Genomic DNA, 27082 nt, shown 5'->3' with positions numbered 1-27082 from the left:
TCACTGGCCAACCAATCCCCCCACAAAATAAATTGTGGGAGCTCTAAGAAACCACTGCCTTAGTAAATTGTGCTCATAATTTCCGTCCTCAATATTCTTTGGTAGAATGAGTTCACTGAGTAGAAGAAACTGTTTCAGTCTGCCTACTTCGAGGTGTTATGCGTCATCTGTGGTATTCTCTACTTAGATAGAAGCTCAAGAAAAGTATGGAATTCCCGCACCTACTGAATACAGACTTCTCGTTCCCATAAATGGATACCTGTGCAGTGGTCGTCAATGTTGACAAAATATACTCAAGATAACAGGCTGTAGCACCGTGTTTCTCGTGGCTTCTGTGAAAAGCTATGTCATGTGGCAGCTCTAATACCCATTCTGAATTGCTTTCTTACTATTGAAGATGGTTGTTTATCCATTTGCTTGCTCTCAGTGTCAATTTCATTGGTGGTTGTTTCACATTGCCTCCTTTCCATTAAAAAGAACACATAAAATTTGGGTATGTTTCTGTTTTATTGGAGTATGAAAAACTGTCTATTTCTGAAAGATCCCTTGGCTTCCGTGTGAAGGAAATCAGTTACTTCCTTCTTTGCTGCGTTTGATGCACTCTGTGAGGAAGGTACAGCAACCTCCGTTTGCCAGGCTCTTGCTGAAGTTGCTGATATTTCTGTACCTGGTAAGTTTAGCATTGTGCAAAACACTATTTAAATTGTTCAGCTTATTTCACTTGGTTGGTTTTCTTTTGTGTGACTCTAATTGTTTTGATTAGGTGGTTTGCCGTATGAGTGTATTCTTTTTTACCTTCCCTCCACTGAGATAATGTAATTTAACTAAGAGTGCTGCAGAATTGCTTGAGACATTAGTTTGAACTCGTAAAAAAGTTGAGTAAGTAGTTAAAAGAGATGTCAGATGATCGTCATTATGTAGAGTTGTAGTTAAAAAGATGTCAGATGATCATCAGGATATAAAGTTGTAGTTATACACTTATGTATGTTGCTGCACTTTTAGAGAAGGAAACGTTTTTTCAAGTATTGAAGTAACTTATATTTAAGTAATCTGGAGGAAGAGTTTGGTTGGATGCAGTGCCATGCATATTCCAAAGTCCTTCATATGCCAAATTGTCGTCATGGCACCCATAATTGACCAAGGAAATCACTGCTGTAGAGTGCTGTGATTAAGCAGGGTCGCATAAGACTTAATAGAGACACACTATGCAAGATACTGCCAAGTTAAGTTGGCAAAATTTCCTTGACATAATGAGGAAGAATGAGAGTGTTGGAATCTCGTATTTTCTGTTTGTCAGTGATACATTTATGTTCAGTGATGCAATAATTTCCAGATGCAATAGTTGAGGCAAGTGTCACTGATCATAGAATATCTGTTTGAAGATTAATTGACAAAGTATGAAATCATGACGACAGAAAGCATCACACAAATTGTGTGAGTATATAATTGCAGAAATCACATCTGCTTAGTTGAGAAGGTCGAAGAAATGTTTAGCGGGGTGGTACTATATTTTCTTGAAGGTGTCATTCGGATACACTTTAATCCTCCCTTTATATGTTATCTTCATCAAGAAGCCTCTCAAGTTTCTTGTTGTAACCATAGATACTTTTTTTTCAGTTTCAAAAAAAGTATCTATGGTTACAACAAGAAACTTGAGAGGCTTCAAAAAGGAACATTTTCTTGAAACAAATGCCGAGATGAAAATTTCATTACTTACTAAAGGAGATCACATTATGTCAAGGAAATTTTGCCAACTTAACTTGGCAGTATCTTGCATAGTGTTACCACAAACCTCTACTTTGAAGTGAAGCGACTTCGTTCATTCCCGAGTCGATAATTGCCAGAGGATGGAACCCAGTAATGGCACATCAGCTTACCGCTTCCTTAATAAGCATTCATTCCTGGACTTTACAAGTAACAAGTTATCCCCATAGGGAGTCCGCCCAAGGGAGAAATCCAATCCAATGGGTCACTGGGACCGTGTCTCTATTAAGTCTTATGTGACCCTGCTTAATCACAGCATCTACAGCAGTACTTATTCACGTTGAGGTTTTTATCTTACTATTAATAAAATGCCGCTAGACGCCCTGTCTAGTGGTACAAATTTGTTTTTTTTTTAAAAAAACTTAAGGAGATCACATCTCCTATGAAAGTAAGGGGACCAAGAGTAAGATTTGAGGGGACTCGAATGTGGATATGACGATTCACTGATAAAGAAGCACTATGCAGGATAGTCACCACAAATAAATACAGACTTCAAGTATATAGTAGATACAAGGGCTCTACTACAGTTTCTAGAGTCTCTTTACATTTTTTGCTAATTAAATCTAGATGTAGCTTGTAATTATGGCCTCATTGGCTTTGGAATCTATACAAATCTTACCTTATCAGAAAAATAATAATAATACAGAATTCAAGTAGGTGGGCGAGAAGAGAAGACATTAGGATGTATTACAGAGGAGGGTCATGGAGGGGATCATTTTGATAGAAGGTGAAAAATATTATTAAAAAAGGGCATGAAGGTGTGGAACATTGTTTGGTGTGGCCAAGACAAGGCATAACTATTCTAATTATATCAAACTAGAGACCGATGATTATTGCACTACTACATCTACACAAAGTAGAGGATAGAGGATCTTTTAAATGTTTGTGGAGCTTACAAGACATTTGTAAGATTGGTGATTTAAGAATTCCAACCAAAAGTTATTCAAATTGGACCACATAGAGGTGTAATAAACAGAGTGAACAGTTTTTTCTTTACCATAGCGCTTTGAGGATATTGTTTCCTATACGTGGCTGGCTGCGTAGTGAACTATTCTTTATGAGCATAGATTCGTCTATCGACTTGTTATGTGTTGGGTGTTTATACTTGTACTTCAAAACTTTGTTAAGTTCCCGTGTATTTTGAGGAACCTCTGTGAAGACCTTTAGTCTTGTCACACCCACAAATAACGAGTACGTCAAGGAAAATGAAGCATTTTATATGACGTTCTCTTCTTGCATATGAGAATATGAGTAAGATATCATATATTATATATGTAAGAGGAGGAAGAAGAGGTGGATTGTTTACCTGTCTATTACTAAGTTCCATGCAGATAGTGGGGATATAGTTTTGGATCTCTTCTGGCGTGCCTATGGAGCCCGAGTGCCTTCAAATATTTGTTTCTTTTCTGGGCTTTCAAAAGGTAGAAAAAGAAAAAAACGGAATTTTTTCTGTAGAAACTAGAAGACCTTTCTTGTTTTTGTGAATTTTCATAGCACGCCTGAGGTGTTTCCAGTTAGTTTAGATGGTTGGGGGGTACTATTTCTAGAGAATTATGTTTTTTGTCTAGATTTTCTTCTGTTGTATACCTCTTGCATACGTTAATATTTAGTACAACAATCACCTTATTGAAAGAAAAAAATGAATGCAATAAAGAAGGTCTAGTGTGAATTTATCTCTTTGTTGTGCTAGCTCATACATTTACTTTTTCCATCTCGAGGCCTTTGCTTTTGGTACAACTCGTCTAAGGTTTTACCCTGAATTTTCATATTACCTTCTTAGATTCTCCCTTCACCCTCTTTTACTTTTTAAAGGCCTTATCTCTATCATCCATTCTTACCCTCTGGGTATGTCGCCAGATTCATTCTCCAACTACAGACAATTGTCACGACTCAGCATCTTTTCTTTTTACTTCTTTCAGTGAGTAGTTTCATTTGTCTGTTTCCTTTACGGATCTCTAAGAGCATTTTAATTAGAGCATTGTCGTGTTGCTAAAAGCAAAATGCTTCATGTGCTTCTAGGCTTTGATTGCTGCTAAAAGCTTACTTCCTTTTGGGAAGTGAAATGACAATCTTAAAATAGCCATTCCTTCATGCTATTATCTGTATATTTGCAATTGCATTTTGGATATCTTGTATTCGTTTTTCTTTCTAATATCTTCACTTGCCTCTGCATTATTTGTTTATGTTGTTTGTACTCGTCCTTGAAGTAGTGTTTTTCTCCTACATACTTTGGTTCGATGTGCAGGATCAAAAGACCATATAAAAGTGCAGGGTGAAATTTTGGAGGGCCTCGTGGCACGCATTGTAAAACGTGAGAGCTCAGAGCATATGGAGCGGGTTCTGAGGGATTTTTCTCCTCCTCCATTAGAGGGTGGTAAGCTGATCTTTTCTTATATGATCGTACTAAATACTCTACCATTATTTGTTGGGGTTAACATATTTTATTTGTATGCTTTCATGGAGTAGTAAGAAGATTGTTTTATTCGTGGTGCGATTGAATGGTTAAAGAAGCCTAAATGACAATGTGAGTGACCCACATCACCTTGTGACCGAGTTTTGAAATGTATCTTCTAATCAGCAACTAGTCGTCTTAGTCTCTTGTAATACACCCCCAAATTGAACCGTGAATATATTTCAAGCACATCTAAAATATGCTTCATCAACTGCACGAACAAATGCATGATATCAATGTTGAAGTGGCTCAAGTGGACTAAGGCATCAGATGAACTAAGAAAGAAGACGTACCAAGTAAATAGAAATAGGTAATAGAAATATCCCCTCTCGAATAATTCATGTGAGGCAGCTACCACAAGTTCAACTCTTTCAATTTTCTTTGGTTGTGTGTGCTTTTTATCTTTTTCTACTTTTGTGTGTCCTTGATGTGAATCAATATTTTATATTTTGCTAGATATTTGGAAGATAGGTCCTTTGACGGGAAAACTTAGGGAATTAGTGGATAAATCCTGCCAGAAATTTAAAGAGCTCCTAGTGTTTTTTTATTTTTATTTTTATTTTGTATAATATTGGTCTAAGCCTTAATGGAGAGACATAGTCAATGAGGATTCATACCCCAATTCAACTGGGATTCAGGCATTGTAGTTGTGAGACAATTGGGTTTATTACTCCTTTTGATTTCATAAGTGTTTTTGCCTTCTCCAGAGGGTTTGGACTTGGGACCTACGCTACGTGAAATTTGCGCTGCAAATAGATCAGAAAAGCAGGTAAATGTCGATGTGATTCAGGAGCAAAGAGTAGTTTCATGTAACCAATGTACCAAACTTTAGTTCTCTTCTATGTGCAGCAAATAAAGGCACTTCTTCAGAGTGCTGGCACGGCTTTCTGCCCGAATTATTTGGACTGGTTTGGAGATGATGATTCCGGCTCACATTCAAGAAATGCTGATCGATCTGTTGTGTCAAAGTTCCTACAATCACATCCTGCTGATTTTTCTACAGGAAAATTACAGGTTTGGGAAATTTTCTGAAGTGATTCATTTAAAATATCTCCTAATTAATTTGTTGATGTTACTGTTGGTTGTTTATTTCTTGATAGTCATCACTGACCTAACCAAATTAGTTTCTTCTTATATGTTACTACAATCTTCTTATAGTGGTACCGGTTTTCAGAAAGAGGAGCTAGCTAATTTGCTACCTAGTCGTATATTTACCCTAGTTTTTCTTCCCTAATTATCAACATATCAGATCACCCTCTTTTTGTAGCATGCTCAACAAAACCTCATTTTAGCATAATTGCTTTCACGATGATCATTGCTAATTGCTTCATGTTGACAGAGATTTCATATCTCTCCCACGTGTGATTCATCATAACAACTATTGATTAGGCTAAAGAAGTGCCCCTACACATGAAAAAATTAAAGGGCAAAAGCGACAAAGGTCAACACATTGATTGAAGAGGGGGGCAAACAGATATTCACCATTGACTTCTTCTTCGCCTAGTTGTGTATCTTCTTTTTGCTAAAGCAGATGAAGTATGAATCAGAAACCTTGGTAGTGTAGGAGAAATAAATTGTAGTATATGAGATAAAATTCAAAATGGAAGATGTGTGAGAAATATTCACCAGAGTTTATTATGAAGGTGATTATTTTAATTATAAAAGAAACTGAGGGAAATAATACATCCTTAAGGGAAGTTATAATAGTGGAAGTATCAATTTTAAAGAGGTTACAATATTTTTGATCAACATGTAACACCTGAATCTAGATACTCATAGAATACCCTTGTGTTTTGTTTCGGTTTTAGAGGACAATATTATACTGCAACTGCAACTTTTGCTTGGTCCCTGGCATTCTTGTGGTGTTTAGTAACAGTAGTGGGAACATGGGGAAACACTTCAATTCAAGTAATTTTGTAGACATGAGAAAGTGAGAATAACTACCCCCTAGAAGGAAATGTTGTGTAACAAGGAAATTAAGCTGGTTTGGAATTTATGGCACACTCAATGGATTTCAAATACCCGACTTCGTATTTCATGTTTTCCTGTCACAAAATCCCATATCTTTACTTTGATGTTCACCCTTCTTAAAATGTGTTGTGGTTTAATTTGACATAGAGTTTTATATTGCAAACCATTTTAGGGTAGGGGTACCCAGAGTGATTATTCGTTAGTTTTTTGGTGTCATGAAGCAGCAAGAGTTGTATACACAGGTTTTTATTGTCCTTTTGGTGGAGTGTTCCATTGAGAAAGTGAGCTTTGATTACAATCAAAAAAGGGAAGCACATCAACCAATTTAACTAAGGGAGGAGTACAATTATGTTGTAAATATGGTGTTGATGTTTTAATTTTCCTTTGCTTTTGCTCCCTATTTTAGATGTCTTTTGAATCTGTGTATATGTCTGATTATCTATCTTACACCTTGCTTGGTAGAGGTGAAAATGAATGATTGCCAGATGGGAAGTAATATTTTACTTTCTTTTAGCTGCACAAATTAGCAGGAAGGGATGAACGAATAACTTCCCAAAAGTAAATTAATGGGCCTGTTTCTTCGCATCATCTTCCCATCTCTCTGAGCGGTTGAACATGGTTTTCAGGGACAATAATTATGACGTTCACTAATTATATGCATCTTTTATTTCATACATGAAAAAAATTTGGTTTCTTCCTCTCTCTGGCTAAACTGGCCCTGTCTTTTGTCATTGCTTTTGGCTTTTGCCGCCGTCCCCACCCCACACACACACCTTATTGTTTGGAAAATATACAGATATTCTGATTGTGTTCATGGAACTACGTGGATTAGTCTTTGGTGTGTGGCTTAACTGTTTTGTGACTTTTTCTTGAAGGACCTGATAGATAGTTGTAAGATTTTAGTTATCTCTTTGGTGGGCAATAGAGAGAGATGGAGAATTGTCCCTGCTAGCATTTGGTGGGCAATAAGGAAGGAGAGGAATTCCATATATTTTGATAGTATAGAAAACAGCATTCAAAAAGTCAAGCTTAATTGCTTGTTGCTACTGTGTTTTTGGTGTAATCAATTATACTCCAATGACACTATCTCCCTAATTGATGTACTAGACTCAATTTAGGATCAGGTAGCTGGATTTGATGATCTTATTGTAAATATGGCTCAGTACTGCCTATGTACTGTTGTAGTAATATACAAAGTTACCTGTTTTAAAAAAAAAAAGATTTTAGTTATTTCTTTAGTCTCAACTTTGTTAACCAACATTATTCATTTGGGATATATTCATCTTCAGGAAATGGTTCGTTTGATGAGGGAAAAACGCTTTCCTGCTGCTTTCAAGTGTTACTATAACTTCCATAAAATTAATGATTTATCGAGTGACAACCTGCCTTTCAAAATGGTCATCCATGTACATAGTGATTCAGGCTTCCGCCGGTACCAGAAAGAGATGAGGTCTATTTTTAACTGTTTCAATAGAATTTTTCTGATGTTTAGCTTTTGGGTTTTGGTACTTATCTTGTGTGATTTTCTTGATTAAAATAATTCTTTTCATGTCAGACACCAACCAGGACTGTGGCCTTTGTATCGAGGTAATATTTGTTCATTTATTATTCTCAGCCAAAACTGGAAATTATCTGTTAGCTGCTAACTTGTATAACCTTTAACCTTGCTAACTGGTAAAGCCTATAACTTTGAAGTGAGACACCAGGTTTGTCTAATCATGTATAACATTGAACTCAAGTCTTTGAGTCCTGCATAGCTAATCATGCATAATTTAGTACACCAATTGCCAATTGGTATCATTTTATACCTAATAAAACATGGATAACAATATATGGACTAAACATCAAAATATAAAAAAATTAACCTTTATCTTTTCCTTTAAATTTAGTAAGTTCAGATATAAATACATATTTTAAATCTTTCCCTATATATCCCATTTTTAGTACAAGTAACCAAACAACACAACACTTTTGTCCCAAACATGTTGGGGTCGGCTATATGGATCTCCACTTCTCCATTTAAGCTCATTTCATGTCATCATCATACTAAATAAAATAAAATAAGAGTTTCATATAATGTATGTGTGTGTATATATATTCTTCAGCTTTAATTTTTCCTCTTCTAGGAGTAAATTAGTGGTTTCTTGCTGGTGCTTGAGGTGAAACTTCTGTTACTCCTATTTGAGAACAAAGTTATGGTATTTAAAAAGTCATATGAAATTTTGACTCAAGACAATTTTGAAAGTTTTCTTTTGTGGGAACACAAAAAGTTACAGTCATGTCCCCTCTGAATGATCTATAATAGTGCCCCCCTATAGATCTTTGAGTTCCAGTCTTCACCTGCTATCTTCTGTTATGTTCATTAGAAAAGGGTAGTCTCCACTCAGTGAGAGCCTCCCTCTCTCCTTACTCATCGCATCCTCTTTTGCACCCTGAGTTGCTGATGTAGCTGTTCACAGGCTTTTTTGTGGACCTGGATTTATTCAAGGTCAATGAGAAGAAAACTGCCGAAATGGCAGGAAGTAGCAATCAAGTGGTGAAAAATGAGGAAGAGGACAGCAGTTTAGCTGATGAAGATGCAAATCTGATGGTCAAGATGAAATTCCTTCCTTATAAGGTAATGCAGCTTCTAGATAAGCTTTCATTCACAGAGATTTCATGTCACTCTTGCCTGTTGGTGAGTTGGAACTGGTTGTTCTGCTGCTACTAGGGGCATACCTTTTCAAGTTCTGCTTATCTTTTAAATGTATTTTATTTCTTTGATGCATGCCTCATGCAGAATAGAGCAGTGCATGAAATAAGTGCCCATTATTTCGTTCTTACCAAATATAATCAAACAATAAGCTTATTTGATACTGGAACCAATGTTGGCCGCTAGAAGATGGCGAGATACCGTCCTAGATTTAACCATAAACGACACGGACTAGGGATCTATAGATGTTGCTTTTAGGATCCTTTCACCCTCTCATGAGAAATCAAAGTTTGTGGGGATAGAGTATGTCTGTAAGGCTAAAGTCGAAGGAATTGGGAGAGCCACCAGCCCACCAGATATCGAGCCTGCTGCTTAATTTTATTTAAAAAAATCCTTCGGTGGTACTACATCAATTATGTTAAGAAAGGATAATCTTCTGGTTTTGTTATAAAGAATTTGTACAAAGATGGCTATATAGAAGTAGGTTTTGAATAACGGAATCCCACTATCTGAAATTTTTTTGCAAGAATCTATTTGAATGCACTGCACAGTACCAAGACTGCTATGGAGCCTTTTTACAACCTGTTCAATCTGCCAGCTATGTTATGTCCTTATTTCCCATTCTGCCGTGTGAAAAAGAATTTGGACAAGGTGAAAGGATATTTTTGTGGAATTGAAGCAAAGAAAAGTGTGTGGTGTAAACAAGAATTTTTAGAAGATCCCGGATCTATTTATGATGTACTAGAATCCTTGTGAATATTTGAGTTGAGGGTCTATTTCAAACAACCTCTCTACCTTCACAAGGTAGGGGTAAGTGTTGCTGATACGCCACCTTCCCCAAACCCCACTTGTGGGATTACACCTGGTATGTTGTTGTTAGAATCCTTGTGAGAAGACAAAAGGATTAGGAGTTGTTTTTCCCTTTATTTATCTTGTAATTATGGGTGATTACTACACCCTTTGTGTAGTTTATTATTATATAAATATGCTACCTTTTCAAACAAAAAAAATTCAAGGAAGGGATGAGATACGGAGTTCATAGCTGGTACTTTGATGTGCTTAACACTTTTTCTGTGAGGTTCTTTATATGTTGAGCTTGAGCTTGCAAATTGAATTAAAATAGTGAAAGTGACTGCAGTGGAAAACCCTCTTTTTTTTTTTGGTGAAGTATATGATACGCAGTTATTTTTCCACTTAATAAGATCTAAATTTGGAACATAATTAGTTAGAATGTTGCTTTGAAATTTATCACGTGTTGATCTGAGAAATTGCATCTTAATATTTGTTTACTGTGCAGTTGAGAACTTTTTTGATCCGTAATGGCTTGTCGACTCTTTTCAAAGAAGGACCTTCTGCATATAAGGCTTATTACCTGAGGTAAGGTTTATCTGGTTGGTTCTTTGTTCTTCAATGGACAAGTTCTCGTTGAACTCCTTGATGTCTTCATATGCATTGTGTTTGTGTTTCCAATTTTTTCAATAAGGAGCTGCTGCTACATTGTAGTCGACATAATTTAATTATATGTTGTTCCAGCCACATCTTAATAATTCTCTAAGGAGGTGTTTGTTGTCATATAATGATGTGCTACAGTTCTTATGAATTATCTAAGTTGTCTGAGATGCTCATAATGATTTATCATTATCAGCTTTCAAATTATGGTTTTGAAAAGACACTTGATAAAAAAAAGTGATATATTCATTGAATCTATTAACCTATTAAACTATTATCGAATTACTAGTTTTCAGTTCTTATAGGTACTGTCTGTTAAGTGTAACTACTTTGAATCTAGACCTAAATATTTTTTAGTAGTTGTTCTTCTTACACAAGTTTGAGGTTATCTAACAAATGTTTGTATTCTTACATTCTCAAGCTTGTATTTTTATGGCCTGCCTAATTCAGTGATACAAGGACATGTTTCTAGTACATTTCCTCTCAAAATGAGAGAATGATATTTTGGCCGCACTGTCTTATCAATTCTGAAGGATAGATTCTATAGTATATTGATTTCTATAACAATATGATTGATCTAGGCAAATGAAAATTTGGAATACTTCAGCAGCCAAGCAACGAGAACTCAGCAAGATGCTTGATGAATGGTAACACTAAATGGGCTTATGATTTTTTACGATGAGTCACTTTTAATTTCCCAGTGCAGCATCTTACATGAACTAATTTTCAGGGCAGTATATATACGCCGAAAATATGGGAACAAATCATTGTCATCATCCACATACCTAAGTGAAGCTGAGCCCTTCCTTGAACAATATGCAAAGCGTAGTCCACAAAATCAGGCATTGATAGGCTCTGCTGGAAATTTTGTCAAAGTTGAAGATTTCATGGCTATTGTTGAAGGAGAAGATGTAGAGGGTGATCTTGAGCCGACGAAAGATATTGCTCCTTCAAGCCCTAGTATTTCCACCAAAGACATGGTCGCAAAGAATGAGGGTCTCATTGTTTTCTTTCCAGGTAAGATTGAACTGGTTTTGGATATTCAGATTGTATACTATATCTGAAGTCTTGTATGTATTCTATATGTAATGAACCTCTTCTAGAACCTCCTGCAACTATTGAAGTAAGCATTCTTTTTGACATGCAATGCTGAATTGCAGGAATACCAGGTTGTGCTAAATCTGCACTTTGTAAGGAAATACTGAATGCTCCAGGAGGGCTTGGAGATGATCGACCAATTCATAGTTTAATGGGTGATCTTATCAAAGGTATGAGGTGCTTTTCAACATCATTTTGTATGTTCCTTATTTACAAAGGAATTTTATTTTTGCATGTCCATGTATCTTGTGCCTTTAGGTTGTTGTCGGCATATCATTTACTCACTTCATCTCGTCCTGTATTATGGTGTTTGACAACCTCACAAGCACAAGGTTTAGGATTTTCCTTGTATATCAGAGCAGTGATAGTGGAAGAATATCTTTAAAGTAATGGTTGGAGGTTAGTTAATTGAAAACAACGACATCAAAATTTTAAATTTTTTTTGAAATAGTTTAATGAAATTGAATTCTTAGAAGTTGTGCAAGTTGTATAGAAATAGAAGGGCATTAAAGATTTTGCGACATCCCATAACGGAAAGGAGTTTTGTATATTATTGGGACAGGGAGTACCGATTAGTTGTTCTGACAAGCATTTGCTCTTTAATTTAGGTTGGAACCAATTGACAAAAGTTGTACTTGGAACTAAATGCATTGTCATCATGTTCTTTCTTGCCACAAACATATGACACCCGAAACTTATATTACTTCCTCTGTTTCATTCTAGGTGTCTAAGTTTCATTTCTAATTTGTTTAAAAAAGAATGCCTCTTTGTATATTTCGTAAATCTCTGATTCCAACATTCTACATGGTTTGTTCACAAGATTCAAATGGATTTTGGTACAATGCACACATCTTTAGTTTAAGATGACAAGATTCAAAAGTCTGTTATTTTCCTAAATTCTGTGCCTAGTCAAAGTAAGATATCTAAATTGAAATGGAGAGAGTAATACTCTGCCTCTTTTCCTTGCTTGAAGAACTTAACATTCTCTCAGATAATAAAGTTTGATCTCTGTATGTCCATCATATTAATAGGTAGATATTGGCAAAAAGTTGCTGATGAACGTCGAAGAAAACCTTACTCGATCATGCTTGCTGACAAGAATGCACCACATCTTTAGTTTAAGACGACAAGATTCAAAAGTCTCCGTTATTTTCCTAAATTCTGTGCCTAGTCAAAGTAAGATATCTAAATTGAAATGGAGAGAGTAATACTCTGCCTCTTTTCCTTGCTTGAAGAACTTAACATTCTCTCAGATAATAAAGTTTGATCTCTGTATGTCCATCATATTAATAGGTAGATATTGGCAAAAAGTTGCTGATGAACGTCGAAGAAAACCTTACTCGATCATGCTTGCTGACAAGAATGCACCAAATGAGGAAGTATGGAAACAGGTAAGTTTAACTGTTCCCTGAGTAGTACAAAGCCTCTGATACAATTTTTCATATACGACCCTTTTTAAGGTTATTTTCAGTTCTAAATTAACATAAGAGCAGTGGTAGTGTTTCAGATCTTGATATTAAACAGTCTATTTGTAGCATCAGTTCTCTCTACTTAGCGTTCTACTTATAATGCCACAGAATGCATCTTCTAGTTTTAGAGTGACGTGGAATGTATATATAAAGAACTTGAGTTTTAGGACTATTTTGTTTCAGAAATAACTTAAGATGTAGTAGTAGTGCTTCATTGCCTCACCGGGTTTATTCTCATCTTTGCAGATTGAGAACATGTGCCTAAGCACCAAAGCATCTGCTATTCCAGTCATACCTGATTCAGAAGGTATATAGATAGTTCCTTTTTAGTTTCTGTTTTGATCTATGATACTCAGACTTTTTAAAAATGTAGCTGGGTGCTTGTTAGATCCTCCAAAAGCAGTGCATTTTGGAGGATCCGACACGGGTGCGGCAACAGTTTTAGAGAGTCAGAGCAACAAAGGTTTTAATAATCTGTTACGCTGTTTCTCATGCAAGTTTGCTTTAATTTGTGAAAAAGCTGGGGCAATTGATTTGGTTGTTCACCCAATGGCTTTATTTTGCATTTCTTACAATGCGATTTGTGTTATTGACAATTCTTGTTTCTTGCCAAGTGAAAAATTATGTCCGATTCATGTGGAACTCTGACTTTGCAGTTGTCTTGTCTGTTTAACTTATAGTGGTGAACCCTCATCATCTTTTTGTATGTTGAGATTAGACAGATAATTCCCACCTACACTCCTGGCATTGCAGTTTGGTTATCTTTCACTTAGAGTGGTGAAACTCTGTATCATCTTGTTATATGCTTTTGTTTCTTGGAGAACAATCGTAGGCTAATATGCTTAATGGTGCTTGCACAAATGATGTTTGACATTACCTTTCTGTATGGTTGGTGATGTTGGTCCTGTTAGTAAGAATTGCTTGTTAGAAAGTTCATTTGGTTTTTTCCTTGTATCATACTCATCTATGTGTGCACTAAATGGGGTCTTAATAATTGTGTAATTAATCATTCAGGAACTGAAATCAATCCATTCTCTATTGACGCACTGGCGGTTTTTATATTCCGAGTACTTCAGCGTGTTAATCATCCGGTACTTAATTCTTCACGTTACTCCGTCCTTGTTAAATGCTCTTCACCCATTTACTCCATTCAACTTGGATATTGATGCCTTAGTCCTCTCTTTTCTGCTTGATCCTGCAGGGAAATCTTGACAAGTCATCTGCAAATGCTGGATATGTGATGTTAATGTTTTATCACCTTTATGATGGAAAGGTACAAAGTCTTATTCAGCTAACAAGATTATCTGAGTTCTTATCCCGTATTTTCTTAGTCTTTAAAAGTAAATATATAAGTTATTTGCATCTGATTCATTCAGCTAACAAGATTATCTGAGTTCTTATCCCGTATTTTGTTAGTCTTAAAAAGTAAATATATAAGCCATTTGTATCTGACTCTGTTGGTACACTTCCACTCAGAACCGTCAGGAGTTCGAGAGTGAGCTTATTGAACGTTTTGGATCGCTTGTCAGAATTCCTCTACTGAAACCTGAAAGGTTAGTGAGATATCTTTCTTCTCGACCCCCCCGCCCCGCCCACACACACACACACACACACACCGCTTCATTATGGGTTTAAGTGGCCTTTTACTTTTCCTCTTTTAGTTGGTTATGTTAGATTGGAGTTCGAACTTGTCATAATCCACCAAATTTTGAATCGTGTACCAGTTGGTCCTTTGGAATTTCTCTGATATAAAGATAGTGTTAGTGTTGGATCCCCATATCATATTTGTTGAAGACATTACAAAGCAAATAAACGTGTGTTTCCTCCAATAGCTTAAACTTTTAAATGAGATGGTCACACAAATTCAATATAGAGCAGATAGAGGATCTCGAGTTCTAGTCTCATCATCGCCCGTTGTCGTGGAAGAATTTCGACGTGCTTTGTGATGGGGTGCTTGTTGAAGACATAATTATGCAGATTAAGTTCTTAGATGGTATGGTTACACACTTCAACAGTTAGCTTGGAGTTAGTCACAACAGACACGTGAAAATATGTATTAGTGTCCCTCATAGGACAAGTATCATAAGTGTCATATTTGACACCTATAAGTACATTTTCTACAAGTCATCAAGTCATAAATAGATCTCTCCTTTCCTCTTATTTTACAGTATTGTATTTTTATATGCTATTTGTCTCCTTATGTTTCTGTCTCCTCTTAACTTCATCTTTGCTTTTGGTATATATCTGAGTTAAATGACAGGGAATATTGGGCTGTTTCCTCGTTTGATTGCTATACTCTGCTAATAGACTAGTGGAAAACAGTAGTTTAGGACTTTTGGTAATTTATGGTTAATTTTCTCTTGTTTAGCACCATGCTTAGTTTATGAAAATGATTTGTGAGGTCCTTACTAAGATTATATCCATTGGCAATGACTACATTGTATCCAAGAACGAATACATCATGTGCAACTCTTCTTCTCTTGTTTACCATGCAGCAAATGAAAATTAGATCGACGAGGCTCCTCATTAGGTTTTGGCTATAGACAACGATTAGATCATGTCCAAGGAAAAATACACGCGTAAACTTAGGTGTTTTTTTTTTTAATTTGGCCTTGGAATCACTCCTCAATCCTGAATTTTGTCCCAGAGAACTCCTCCTTATGTCCCATGGATCGGTTGTGATGTCATCTCCTTTTGGCTCAAGCTTGAGATATTGTAATCTGGGAATTGTAGTTTCTACTGTGCTCTCCACCACTTGTGATTCCAAATCAAGATTCAGCTTATATGTCTTGCCCTGAAAGTGATGTTGCCTTTGCTACTGAAATCTACTGATCCTTTAATATATTCCTCCTAAGACTGCACCCAAGTGAAGTATGACATGTTTACTTCTCCATCCCTCTTTCACAATTCTGCACTTCTACTATCACCTCGCTTTGTAGAGTATGCTCCTTACTAACAGGCCTTGATGAAAACTTTAAGGTTCTTGTCTGCTACGTCTCATAAGAAAATCCTTTGGAGGGTTCTCAATTTACCCATGACAGTGGTATGTGCATGAAGTAACACATGAAATGTGTGGGGATACTCAATCATGTACTCTTGTCAATTCTTCCTTTCCCTCAAGACGAGGGTCTCTTCTGACAGTAGTATATGACATGAAGTGTGTGAGGAATTGGATACTCTACAATGTACTTTTTTTTTTGAAACTGGTAACTTTTGTATTCCTCAGCATTAAGGGCTATGCTGGCCACCTCCAAAAACTGTTACAAGAAAGGGAAAAGACTAAAAAGAAATACTTACAGAGAACCTATGAAGTCCACTAATTGGAACTCCTCTTCTATATCCTGTTTTTACACCAAAAACCTAAAGTAGTAATTACTTTCCATTTGATCTTCTGTATTGTACACTCCTTTCCTTAAAAAATTCTCTGATTCCTTTCTTTCCATATAATCCACTAGATACATGCTGGAACTGTTCTCCACCATCTTTTCTGACTTATGCTGCCTCCCCTTTTGATCCAGCAACTAAGAAGGTCAGAGGTGTGTTCAGGCATAGTCCAATATTCATTGGCTATGCTTGTAAACAGAGCCCACACCTGAGCAGTTACCTTACAGTGCATGAATAAGTGAATAAGTGTTTGTTAGTTTCCAGAGCTTCTTTACAAAGGAGACATCTGGATACTAAGTTGATGCGCCTCTTCTGCATTGCCTCATGAGTCGAACATTTTTTCCTAGCAACCAACCAAGTGAAGCACTTCACCTTGGCGGAGCCACACTTTTCCATATTGTGTTCCAAGGTCCAATGGATCTTCGTGCACATCTTTTAAGTCCCCAGTTGTATAATCTATTCACTGAAAATACCCCATCTTTGTGATGTCCCCATGCTAATCTATCAGGCTCTAGAGTAGTACCTGGGAATCCACCAATCAAGCCCAAACACTCCACCATTCCATCAATCTCCCAGTCATTTAGCGGTCTTCTAAATATTATATTCCAACCTTGTGGTGACCATATCTCCTCTATCTTGCTGTTGGTATTTGTGCATATTGAGAAAAGAATAGGGAACAAGTCCCTCAAAATCCCATTTCCACACCAATCATCTAGCCAAAACTTTGTTTTGTCTCCTCTGCCCACCACAATTTTTGAGTTGTTCTTTAGACTCTCCCAAAGGTTTCTGATGGTCCTCCACACCCCAACCCCATAAGTTTCATTAACTTCACTAGTGCACCAGAAGTCCTCTTGCCCATATTTGTGGTTTATTATCTCTTTCCATAGAGCCTACCTCCTGATTATATCTCCACAACCATTTTGAGAGGAGGCTCATGTTATGAACTTTTAAATTTCTCACTCCCAGCCCCCCATCTTTCTTGCTTTGTTGTACTACATACCATTTCACCAGGTTGAATCCCTTTTCTATCTTGTTCCCTTGCCATAAGAAGTTCCTTCTGAGTGCATCTAAAACCTTCACTATCCTACTAGGAATAGGAAAGAGGGACATCACATAAGTGGGTAAAGAATCCAGAACTGAGTTAATTAGTGTAACTCTACCTCCCAGAGATAGGTATTGAGATTTCCATATAGCCAATTTCTTTTCTGTTTTCTCAATAATGCCATTCCAAATTTTTTTTGCTTTGTGCTCGGATCCCAAAGGCATACCAAGATAAACTGTTGGGAGCTTCTCTATCTTGCACTTCAAAATGCTTGCAAGATCCTCAATCTGTTGCACTTCCTTAATTGGAAAATAGCTACTCTTTCTCCAGTTTACTTTTAATCCTGAGCAAGCCTCAAAGACCACCAGGATCACTCTTAAGTAGCAAATTTGTTCCTGCTCAGCTTCACAGAATACCAATGTGTCATCTGCATACAAAAGATGTGTTAGTTCAATTGTATCATTTTTTTTTTATGGAAAAGCCCCTTATCCAGTTATTCTGAGAAGCAACTCTCATCAATCTGTCCAAACCTTCCATGGCTAAGATAAATAGAAAGGGGGATAGTGGGTCCCCTTGTCTCAGGCCTCTTTCTGCTGGAAAAAAACCAACTGGTTCTCCATTTACAAGTATGGAGAACCAGTGGTTTTAATGCAGAAATTTATCCAGCTTAACCATCTCCACCCAAACCCCATCTGCCTTAGGACATTGATTAGAAACTCCCAGTTCAAATGGTCATATGCCTTCTCAATGTCTAGCTTGCACATCAGTCCAGGGGTTCCACCCCTAATTCTAAAATCAATACACTCACTAGCTAGAAGTGCAGCATCTATGATTTGCCTTCCTTTGATAAAGGCCATTTGGTGCTTGTTTATTAGCTTACTGATCACCTTTTTCAACCTTTGTGCCAACACCTTAGCTATGATCTTGTATTCCCCTGTGATCAAGCTGATAGGTCTAAAATCCTTTAGCTCATTTGCCCCCCACCTTCTTTGGAATTAAAGCTACAAATGTGGCATTAAAACTCTTTTCAAACTTTTGATGAGCATGAAATTTGTGGAAGGTCTGCATCACATCATCTTTGATACTTGATAGTTTCCCAAAAAACACTGAAGAAAGCCATTGTATAGCCATCTGGTCCAGGTTCCTTCCAAAACTTCTTCCTCCTCAAAGTCTCTAGACAACAAGATTTGTTCTTCTTCTGTGATTGTTTGAACATCCAAGATGTTCAAAGATGGTCTCCAACTTTCTGTCTCCTTGTACAAAATCTGATAAAATCCACAATTTCATGTCTGATTGCAACAGGATCTGAAGACTCTTCTCCATTAATCACTAAGGATTCTATAGTTTCTTGTTAATGCTTCCTTCTCCTTAAGACAAAGTAGTTCTTCTACTATCTGCTTACCTCTTCATATCTCTTTTAATTATTGTGTTTCATGTTGATTCTTTATTGTTTAAGTGTGTAACAGTAAAACCGAGAAAAACAGTAGGGAGAGCATTAATCCTGGAATTGAGCATTTGTATCAATTCTCAATATTGTCCACTTCACTAACAATGATCTGACATTTTCTGAGGTTGTTTTGAGGCTCCGACGATGCTGGAACCAAATGAAATTGTGTAGAAAATAATCAACTGATTAATGTGTGCATCACAGAGAACTTAAGTATTGTCTGCGAACCCGAGATGTGAAACCTTCACTGTACATTGTCCCTTGTAGTTTCAGAAAAGCCCCTCAAGTAACCATCTACCACAGCTCAGTCCCAAGCTAAGTTGCTCGGACTCTCCAAAAATGTTGCCACACCCGTGTCTGATCCTTCAAAAATACACTATTTTTAGAGGATCTGACACGCACCCATTGACATTTTTGAGGAGTCCGAGCAACATAGGTCCCAAGTAACCGTCTACCACAGCTCAGTCCATCAATGTAGTCAACATTTTCGCTAAGATGAGAAGTCTAAGAGATGATACCCGTGACTCAATCACTTGAGATGCCAAAGGATCACATGGATTATAATTCTTTGTGATTGGAATTCTAATGATGGATATGAAAAACACGATCCACTTCCACCACCCATCTTGAATCCATCTTTAGCATTAAAAAGTTCAGAAACTTTAGGTCACATGGTTGTATGTCCTATTAAGGTCCACTTACATACTTTACTAGCTCTCCCTTTTTGGTTTTGGGAGTCGACTACTTCATTTTTCACCAAAGTCGCGTTTAAGTTTTGTCTTCCATGAGAGCATCTTGAAAGATAACGTTAAAGATAGATTTTGTGAGAATTTGTAAAAAGAAAAAGGTGGCAAAGGCAAAATTGGAGGAATAGGGAAGTGTAAATAATTAGTAGGCTATATTATGACATTGGGTTTGATTAGCTGAATCTTCTCCATAATCTTTGTTACTCCTTTGGTATTTGTAATTCAAGTTCAGCAACGTTATGTACACTTCCACTAGCATAAGAAATAATACCTGAACTTGAGAAAGTACTCGTAATTTTCTTTGAATTTCAAATAGAAGACTTGAAAGGTTTATTCCTCGTATTTCTTGATTAACAACAAACTAAAGTCGTTCAACATAGTGATGAACATTTGTGAAGTATCTAAAGTGGTTTAAGAGCTAAACTAGTAACCCCAAACATTGAATGTCTTCATCCATTAGTGAAGTCTTTTCCAATTTAGGGCTAGGTTGTTCGATATTGACGTATTTGTTTGATCATAAGTCATTTACTTAGAAGAAAATGAAATTTGTTTTCTAAAATTCTATTTTCAAGCAAGATGGTAAGGAGGACAACAATTGTTGTTGTCTAACTAAGACATGATGCAAAGGTCCTGTATAGTGTCATCACATATTCTTGTTTGACACGTGTCTAACTGGCATCCAATTAGCAAGTATGATTTCAGTGTAGCCAATTGTATGTGCTTTCACCTGGTCGCTAATTTTCATTAACTAGAGTGAAGATAGATCTAATTTAGTTAAGCTTAAATTCTAATGCATTCATTAAATAAAACAGCCTTCCACAATTTTGAAGGAGATTGCCAATTTTGAAAACAAACTCCAATACTTGTAACCTTGTTTTCTTCGTGACCAAAAAAGGAAAAAGGGGGAAGAAAAATAAGGAAAAGAAAAGAAGAAAGTGGGTGTTGTCTATAAATCCAATTGTTTTTTATAAAGCTGGAGTTCTGAATACATGTATGCTAATTACAGCAAAGCTACTTGGTCCAAAATATTCAACCTAGAGGAAGTTAGACAACTAGAGGTTTCAGTGATATAACTGATTGATAGTAATGCAACCAACAGCATGCCACAGGCAGTAGTTGCACAGATATCTATCACGTCAGATGGTTTTTATCCTTAATGTTATTAATGTCTTTTCTCTGTTGCCATTGCTGTGGGGGCAGTATTTGGTATTTGACCTGTATTGTTTGGAAGTGTCTCGATTCTACGACATGTAGGTCTTCCCTAGTTCTATTTGCTTAACTTGCTGCTGATATTGTTTATGATCATATGAAGGTCTCCTCTTCCGGATTCTATGAGGTCTATTGTTGAGGAGGGAATCAATCTGTACAGGCTTCATACAAACAAACATGGAAGGTCAGTTTTGATTCTTTAGTTCAAGAATTTTCTACTCCCTTTCTTTGGTTGAAATTGTCAACCCCTTCTATTTTGTTGTTTATCTTTTAATTACTGTTTTGGTGTCAACCTTTAGGATGGATTGAATAGTTCAAAGTAGCTAAGATTTGTGATTGATCAGTGTAAAGAAATTTAGGGCTGAAGGTTCTATGATTTGTAGTGGCATGGAACTTTCCAGCATTATATAGTTGGGAAAAGATTGATATGAGGGGGCTCTTATAGGCTGTGAAAGCATTAATGAAACTCTGATATATTCATTGATTTCCAGTGTCTTGACTCTACTGCATAAATTTGAGCATGATCTAGAGCTATGAAACTCCTTTTTACTCTTTGGATATATAATTCTGCTCTTGTTGTGTTACGTTGCCTAGTAATAACTTTGTATCCACATATATGTGCTGTACCAAATTAACTGCAATATGAGTATGAATTGCATTTTCTCTGCATGTTAAAATAGGGTTCCAAACAACTTATATGCCTTTTCTTTTGGGGGTTAAGATGTCTTTTCTCAACCATGTACAATAAAAGAATAGATATCCACTTACCAAAAGTTTGGGTTGGGGTTGGGGGTATATATATCGGTATGACTGGCTTTTTTCTAGCAAAATCATGTCATTTTTCTAGTTATATTTGGTAATTGGAGGACAAGAAAGTCTGATGTTTAGTTACACGTTGAGAAGGTTCTATTTTTGTGTATTTGAGTGATATGTTCATGAAAAAAAAAAGAAGCTTAGGTCACCATCTTATATATATAAGTTTTCACTCCATGAAAAATGTTTTGAGGTAGGCGTGTTTTCAATTGATTGTGACTGCTAATTGTTTTTCCTTGTGTGTGATTTTGTCTCTGGTAGATTGGAGTCTACAAAAGGGACATATGTAAAAGAGTGGGTTAAATGGGAGAAGCAATTGAGGGATATTCTACTTGGAAATGCGGACTATCTCAATTCAATACAGGTAAGCTTGTGCAGCTTAGCGCAGTCCTTTTAGATCTCCTAAGGCATGTAATATCTGATCTTACTTTCCACTGGAAATACAATTTAAATTGCTATAATGTTAAACTAGTCCTTACTTCAAATGTTAGCCATGACATGTAGCGGCAGCACATGCATACTTATTTGAATCGTCATACCTGTGTAGGAATTGTATGTTACTGGAGTAGTTCACACGGGTACTTCAAATACACTAAATATCTGTAACAAATTTTGATGTGCCTATAGTAGATACTTATGCACACCCCTATAGGATATATGTATACACATTATGAGTCCATGTAACATTTCCAAGCTATTTTACCTGCGCTGTTTGCATAAATGTGTTTTTTTCTCTATGTATCTCTGACATGGGAAGGATGCAGGGATTTGGGGGGGAAGAGTGGTTTCAAGTAGGAAGTCATGTTTATAGAAAAAGAATGAATTTTTTTTTTTTAAATGAGCTAGTATGCCAAAGAATATCATAAGTGCTGCATTAGCAATGCCTTTCTAGTCGGAGGGGTTTGTTGGATGGCTCAGTATTCCATGATCAGCAACCCTTCGAAACTCCCTGGCTCAGTGTGAACAGAGAGAGTAGTGACAGCTCTAAAGAAAGTTATCACAATGTGGTAGGAGAGCTTTGGAGTGATTCTGCGAAGTTCTATTTCAGGTTCCATTTGAATTTGCTGTTAAAGAAGTCCTTGAACAACTGAAAGCTATTGCGAGGGGTGAATATGCAGCGCCTTCTTCTGAGAAGAGGAAGCTAGGATCCATTGTGTTTGCCGCTATCAGCCTGCCAGTTCCAGAAATTCTAGGTCTTCTGAATGATGTAAGTGAATGATGCAAATTTATAATTATGGAGTCTTGATGGCTGGAGATTTTATGTCTTGATGGTTGTAGTTAGTGGTCTTTCTTCTTATCGTACTTGTTAGTTCATGCACAATACATAAAATTCCTTGTGGCTGGATTAATTTCTTGGCTGGTTTAAGAGACTGATAGTAATTCTTGTTTATTTGTTTGCTGCCTTCTTTTTCTTTCTATTGACAATTTCTTTATCCGAGAAAAAAAAAAGATAGACTGTCTTCGCGCTTTTGGCCTTCCAATCTTTAATGATTTCCAATCATCTGAAATTTCTGCATTTTGTTTAAAAATTCTTTGGGTGAACAGTGAAGGGACCAAGGAGAGGAATTATAGTGTTGCATAAAGGCACTCAACTATGTTATCTCATTCTTCTCATTATTTTGTGGACAGCTAGCGAAGAAAGATCCAAAGGTTGGTGATTTCTTGAAGGACAAAAGCATGGAGAGCTGCATTCAGAAGGCCCATATAACCCTGGCTCACAAGAGGAGTCACGGTGTCACTGCAGTTGCCAATTACGGTTCCTTTCTTCACCAAAAGGTGCCAGTAGACGTGGCTGCTTTGTTGTTCTCCGAAAAATTGGCTGCCCTAGAAGCTGAGCCTGGCTCTGTTGAAGGTGAAAAGGTCAATTCTAAAAACCCATGGCCCCATGTCACAATATGGACTGGGGCAGGAGCTACAGCCAAAGATGCCAATACACTACCACATTTACTTTCCCAAGGGAAGGCTACCCGCATTGATATAAATCCACCTGTCACTATAACTGGCACTCTCGAATTCTTTTGAACTCTACTTGTAATTCCTCGTCTTGTGTGGATTTACATAATGTGAACCCTACATGGGTTCTAAGTGAATATTATGTAATGATTCTCCTGAGTTGTAGGAACAATTTTGTAGGATCATGCGCTTTGGCTGGATAGCGGTCTTGCAGTTGCAGGATAGAATTAGATCTAGAGAAAATGTAAAGATGTTGAGGCAATAAAGGTTTTCAAGTCGTGGGCGTTTTGAAATCCCCGATAGCATTTCTTGAATAAAAAGCACACCATTTTCTACCCTTGTTTGATGTACTGGTTGTGAGTTGTGAGTTGTGACTTGTGTGTCATTCCTGATGGTGCGTTTGCATTTGTTCAGCAAAAGCCATGCATGAATCTGAATGAAGTTGAAATCGGAATCTTCATCGTTCCAGATTCATTATCTATTGGGACATGCTCAATCCTGCTTATTTGCAATTGTGGCGTTAAAAGACAGTACTCATCTGAACAAAATTCTGTGTGAATCTGCAAAAAACTATCATTTGAAGATTGATTGTGGTTGTACTAAGCACTGTTCAAACATTTAACTTTTTGGAGAAACTTGGTAGTTCAGAAATGAATGATTGATGAAAAGCACAATAATGCATTTCTGCAGAATTTCTGTTATATAAAGAAGGTTACCTTCATCAAACAACCAAAACCACTATAAAATAAAACTAATCATTTGAGTACAACAAAATAATAACAAAGCAATGGGAAATTCACTTGTGATATTTCAATCACACGACTGGGTTCCAGCTACCGATCCAATTGGACATCATCTCCACATTTTTGCTAATATCATCAACAGAATCACTTCTTAGTGCCACTACTATATCCTCTGGATAACTGTCTTTTGCCTCTTCTAGCAAAATTTGAAATATTTCGCATTCGATATTATTGGTGAGCTTTTGACCTGTGTAACCCCTGGGACAGTCGAGCAAGTCAAAACGGATCTGTGTGAGCAACAGTAGAGAGGAATATATGAGAGACAAAAAAAGATGTCAATTGATAGTGTACCTTCTACTTAATCTATCATACAAGACAGTATTGTCGGTTTGAAGAACCACCACCCTGTCGAACCAACGTTCAGGAAAGAAATCACAACCATGATGATCAACAATGTTTCCACCTGCTTCCATCATGTCCTCAAGCTCATCACACACCTACAGCAGACACATCATGAAACTTGTAACTAAATTTCTTCATCGTTAATTTGTAGGAAATACAAGGTCGTCTTTTTTTAGAACTGGCAAATAGCTTTTGATTGCATTATTACAGAACAAAATTTAAAACTCAAAGCAATAAAAGCACAGATAGCAAGTGCAATTTTAGTATCTCTGCAACAGTGACGATACCAGTTAACCACATTGGAGCAATAGGAACATAGATTATTTGCACAACACCAACTATGTAAAAGTTCCATCAAGCAGCTGTATTGTAATTGGCAAAGATCATTCATTTGATTTCCTATCAATTGAATAGGATATGGTGGGGTGATTAGCTGGAAGATCAAAGCTGGAGTAATTGGTATACTATATTCCGAAACTGCTAACGAGAGTGAGGCAAATAGGAAAGAACATCCAGAGGGTAGATGACTAGATGCTGCAAAAGCTTAAACTGCACCAGTAACACACAAAAAAACTCTGTTTTCTGTGACAGGAAATCTGATGCATCTTATCCTTTCTACTTTATTTTGTTTTTGACTAGTAAACATGTTAATACAGAAAGCAGGCATATGGGTTGCAAACCATGTAGGAAAGTTGTATGCAAAATAACACATGTATTCCCAAAGAAGCCACGAACTTTATACCAATCACTACTGTCCCAACAAAAGTTCTCATTTTTACTGCTAATCTTCAATTACCATAGTTTACCCCACATTCAGTCATCTCATATTCTTCCTTGTCAGAGGGTTTTTTAACTTCCCTTTTTCTCTGGCACTTCCCTCCAACTAGGTATATGTTATGATGTTTGGGGGTATTCCCAAATACCTTAACCGTATTAAAGCACCAGCAGGGAGGCAATGAAGAAGAAACGGCTACCATAACTTAAATTGGACCACCTGATGTTTGGGGGCATTCCCAAATACCTTAACAGTATTAAAGCACCAGCAGGGAGGCAATGAAGAAGAAACGGCTACCATAACTTAAATTGGACCACCTGATCCAAAGGGATAATGACTTGTACTCCAATAATGAAATTTTATTACTTTGAAACCAATTATAGCTTAGATGAAGGTCCAGTTAACACCACCATTTCATTTCTTAAAACCAATTGGACACACTGAATCAAGTTCTCTAAAACTGCTCATAAATCAAGAGAGTTTATACAGATATTCAACTTTTAACATTATAAACAATCAAGAGCAGTTTAAGAACCTCATTAGATGTTCCAAGACCTTAATAGTCATCTTCGCATTCAATCCTATTCACCACAACGAAAATATATAATGACCATTTTTTGAGGTCATTTACAAGAGCACCTTTATGGTTTGGAACCACAAGTTACTCAAAATTTGACAACAATAATGACTATACTAGAGGTTTTCTGTACGTTTAACTTAAATATAATTCTCTAAATAAATTAAAAAAATTCTTAACAAACATCAGACCTAATATCTGTCATTCCATTTTGTTATGTTCTATCACTAATCTTCAAAAATAAAGTTACAGTCTTCTCTTGAGATAACTCACTCGATGTGATTTTAAGTATACCTTCTCCCGAAAAGTGACTCAAGTAAACCTCATCCTCTAAATAACTCTTAACCTTTAAACCCTCTAAACTTAAAGGTCAAAATAGGCCATGGCCAAACTATCTCACACGACCTTTCCCATTTTATCTTAATGGATGAGCTACATGTACTCTACCAAAGGGCAGCCTTGAAGTAACTGGTAATATTGTTGTCATGTGATGAGGAGGCACGGGTTCAAGCCGTGTAAACAGAAATGCAGGTACAAAAAATAAATAAATTAAACAGCAACAATTCTCTCAATTGCCGCTCTATAGGAATGGCAACACCAATACAGAAATTGAAAAGAAAAAAATAGGAACAGCAGATTCTCTAACATTTATTAATTCTTCTATTGAATTGAAACCAAATCAAAATAAAAATCGGAACTTTCCATCCTTAGATTAAGAACTAGGGTTTAGTATTTTTCATTAAAAGACTTACGAGGTCTTCATTGATGATGTAACAGTCCAAGGTATCGTCCCATCCGTCGTGCAACTTCTTCTCTTTCACCAGTTCGCCGATGTTGATATGCCGGAGCTGCGTCGCCTCCGCCAGTGCAGACGACGTAGTCGTTTTTCCGGTGCCCGGCGTTCCGGTTATCAGTATGTTAGGTCTTCTCCTGCTACTGCTATTGTGCGCCATGGTAATTATTAATGTGTTTACAGAAAATAGTGGAAAAATAAGTAGACAGAAATCCAATTAATGAGGGTATCAACAGAATATACTCTATTCATGTATACTATATTAAAAGATAAAATAGACATTTATTATTTTTTAATATTTGA

General features: G+C 36.6%; 2 protein-coding genes across 2 annotated transcripts in view; one reads left to right on the top strand and one right to left on the bottom strand.

The window, feature by feature from the left end:
* The window catches only part of LOC102604569 (uncharacterized), a 32296-nt gene extending 8472 nt beyond the window's left edge, over positions 1-23824 (top strand). Inside the window, exons 8-27 of the mRNA XM_006340335.2 lie at positions 564-670; positions 4010-4138; positions 4924-4985; positions 5066-5230; positions 7477-7637; positions 7743-7774; positions 8647-8804; positions 10177-10256; positions 10910-10975; positions 11059-11345; positions 11489-11596; positions 12720-12817; positions 13142-13202; positions 13910-13986; positions 14097-14168; positions 14372-14448; positions 20827-20907; positions 21798-21900; positions 22585-22743; positions 23166-23824. Coding sequence (XP_006340397.1) covers positions 564-670; positions 4010-4138; positions 4924-4985; positions 5066-5230; positions 7477-7637; positions 7743-7774; positions 8647-8804; positions 10177-10256; positions 10910-10975; positions 11059-11345; positions 11489-11596; positions 12720-12817; positions 13142-13202; positions 13910-13986; positions 14097-14168; positions 14372-14448; positions 20827-20907; positions 21798-21900; positions 22585-22743; positions 23166-23558 — 2476 coding nt within the window. The 3' untranslated portion in view covers positions 23559-23824. The remainder of the gene's footprint in view (positions 1-563; positions 671-4009; positions 4139-4923; positions 4986-5065; positions 5231-7476; positions 7638-7742; positions 7775-8646; positions 8805-10176; positions 10257-10909; positions 10976-11058; positions 11346-11488; positions 11597-12719; positions 12818-13141; positions 13203-13909; positions 13987-14096; positions 14169-14371; positions 14449-20826; positions 20908-21797; positions 21901-22584; positions 22744-23165) is intronic.
* A 308-nt stretch (positions 23825-24132) lies between these two features.
* Positions 24133-26991, bottom strand: LOC102604903 (adenylate kinase isoenzyme 6 homolog). Its single transcript, XM_006340336.2, has 3 exons — positions 26739-26991; positions 24584-24729; positions 24133-24490 (listed from the first exon to the last, which is right to left on the bottom strand). Exons 1-3 carry the CDS (start codon positions 26937-26939, stop codon positions 24304-24306), a joined length of 534 nt encoding a protein of 177 aa, XP_006340398.1. The 5' UTR covers positions 26940-26991; the 3' UTR covers positions 24133-24303.
* Positions 26992-27082: the final 91 nt, after the last annotated feature.

The sequence above is a fragment of the Solanum tuberosum genome, unplaced genomic scaffold, assembly GCF_000226075.1.
Source record: "Solanum tuberosum cultivar DM 1-3 516 R44 unplaced genomic scaffold, SolTub_3.0 scf00017, whole genome shotgun sequence".
In the NCBI taxonomy this organism is placed as follows: domain Eukaryota; kingdom Viridiplantae; phylum Streptophyta; class Magnoliopsida; order Solanales; family Solanaceae; genus Solanum; species Solanum tuberosum.
Note: the sequence above shows the minus strand (reverse complement) of the source record. Positions and strands in the feature narration are given on the sequence as shown.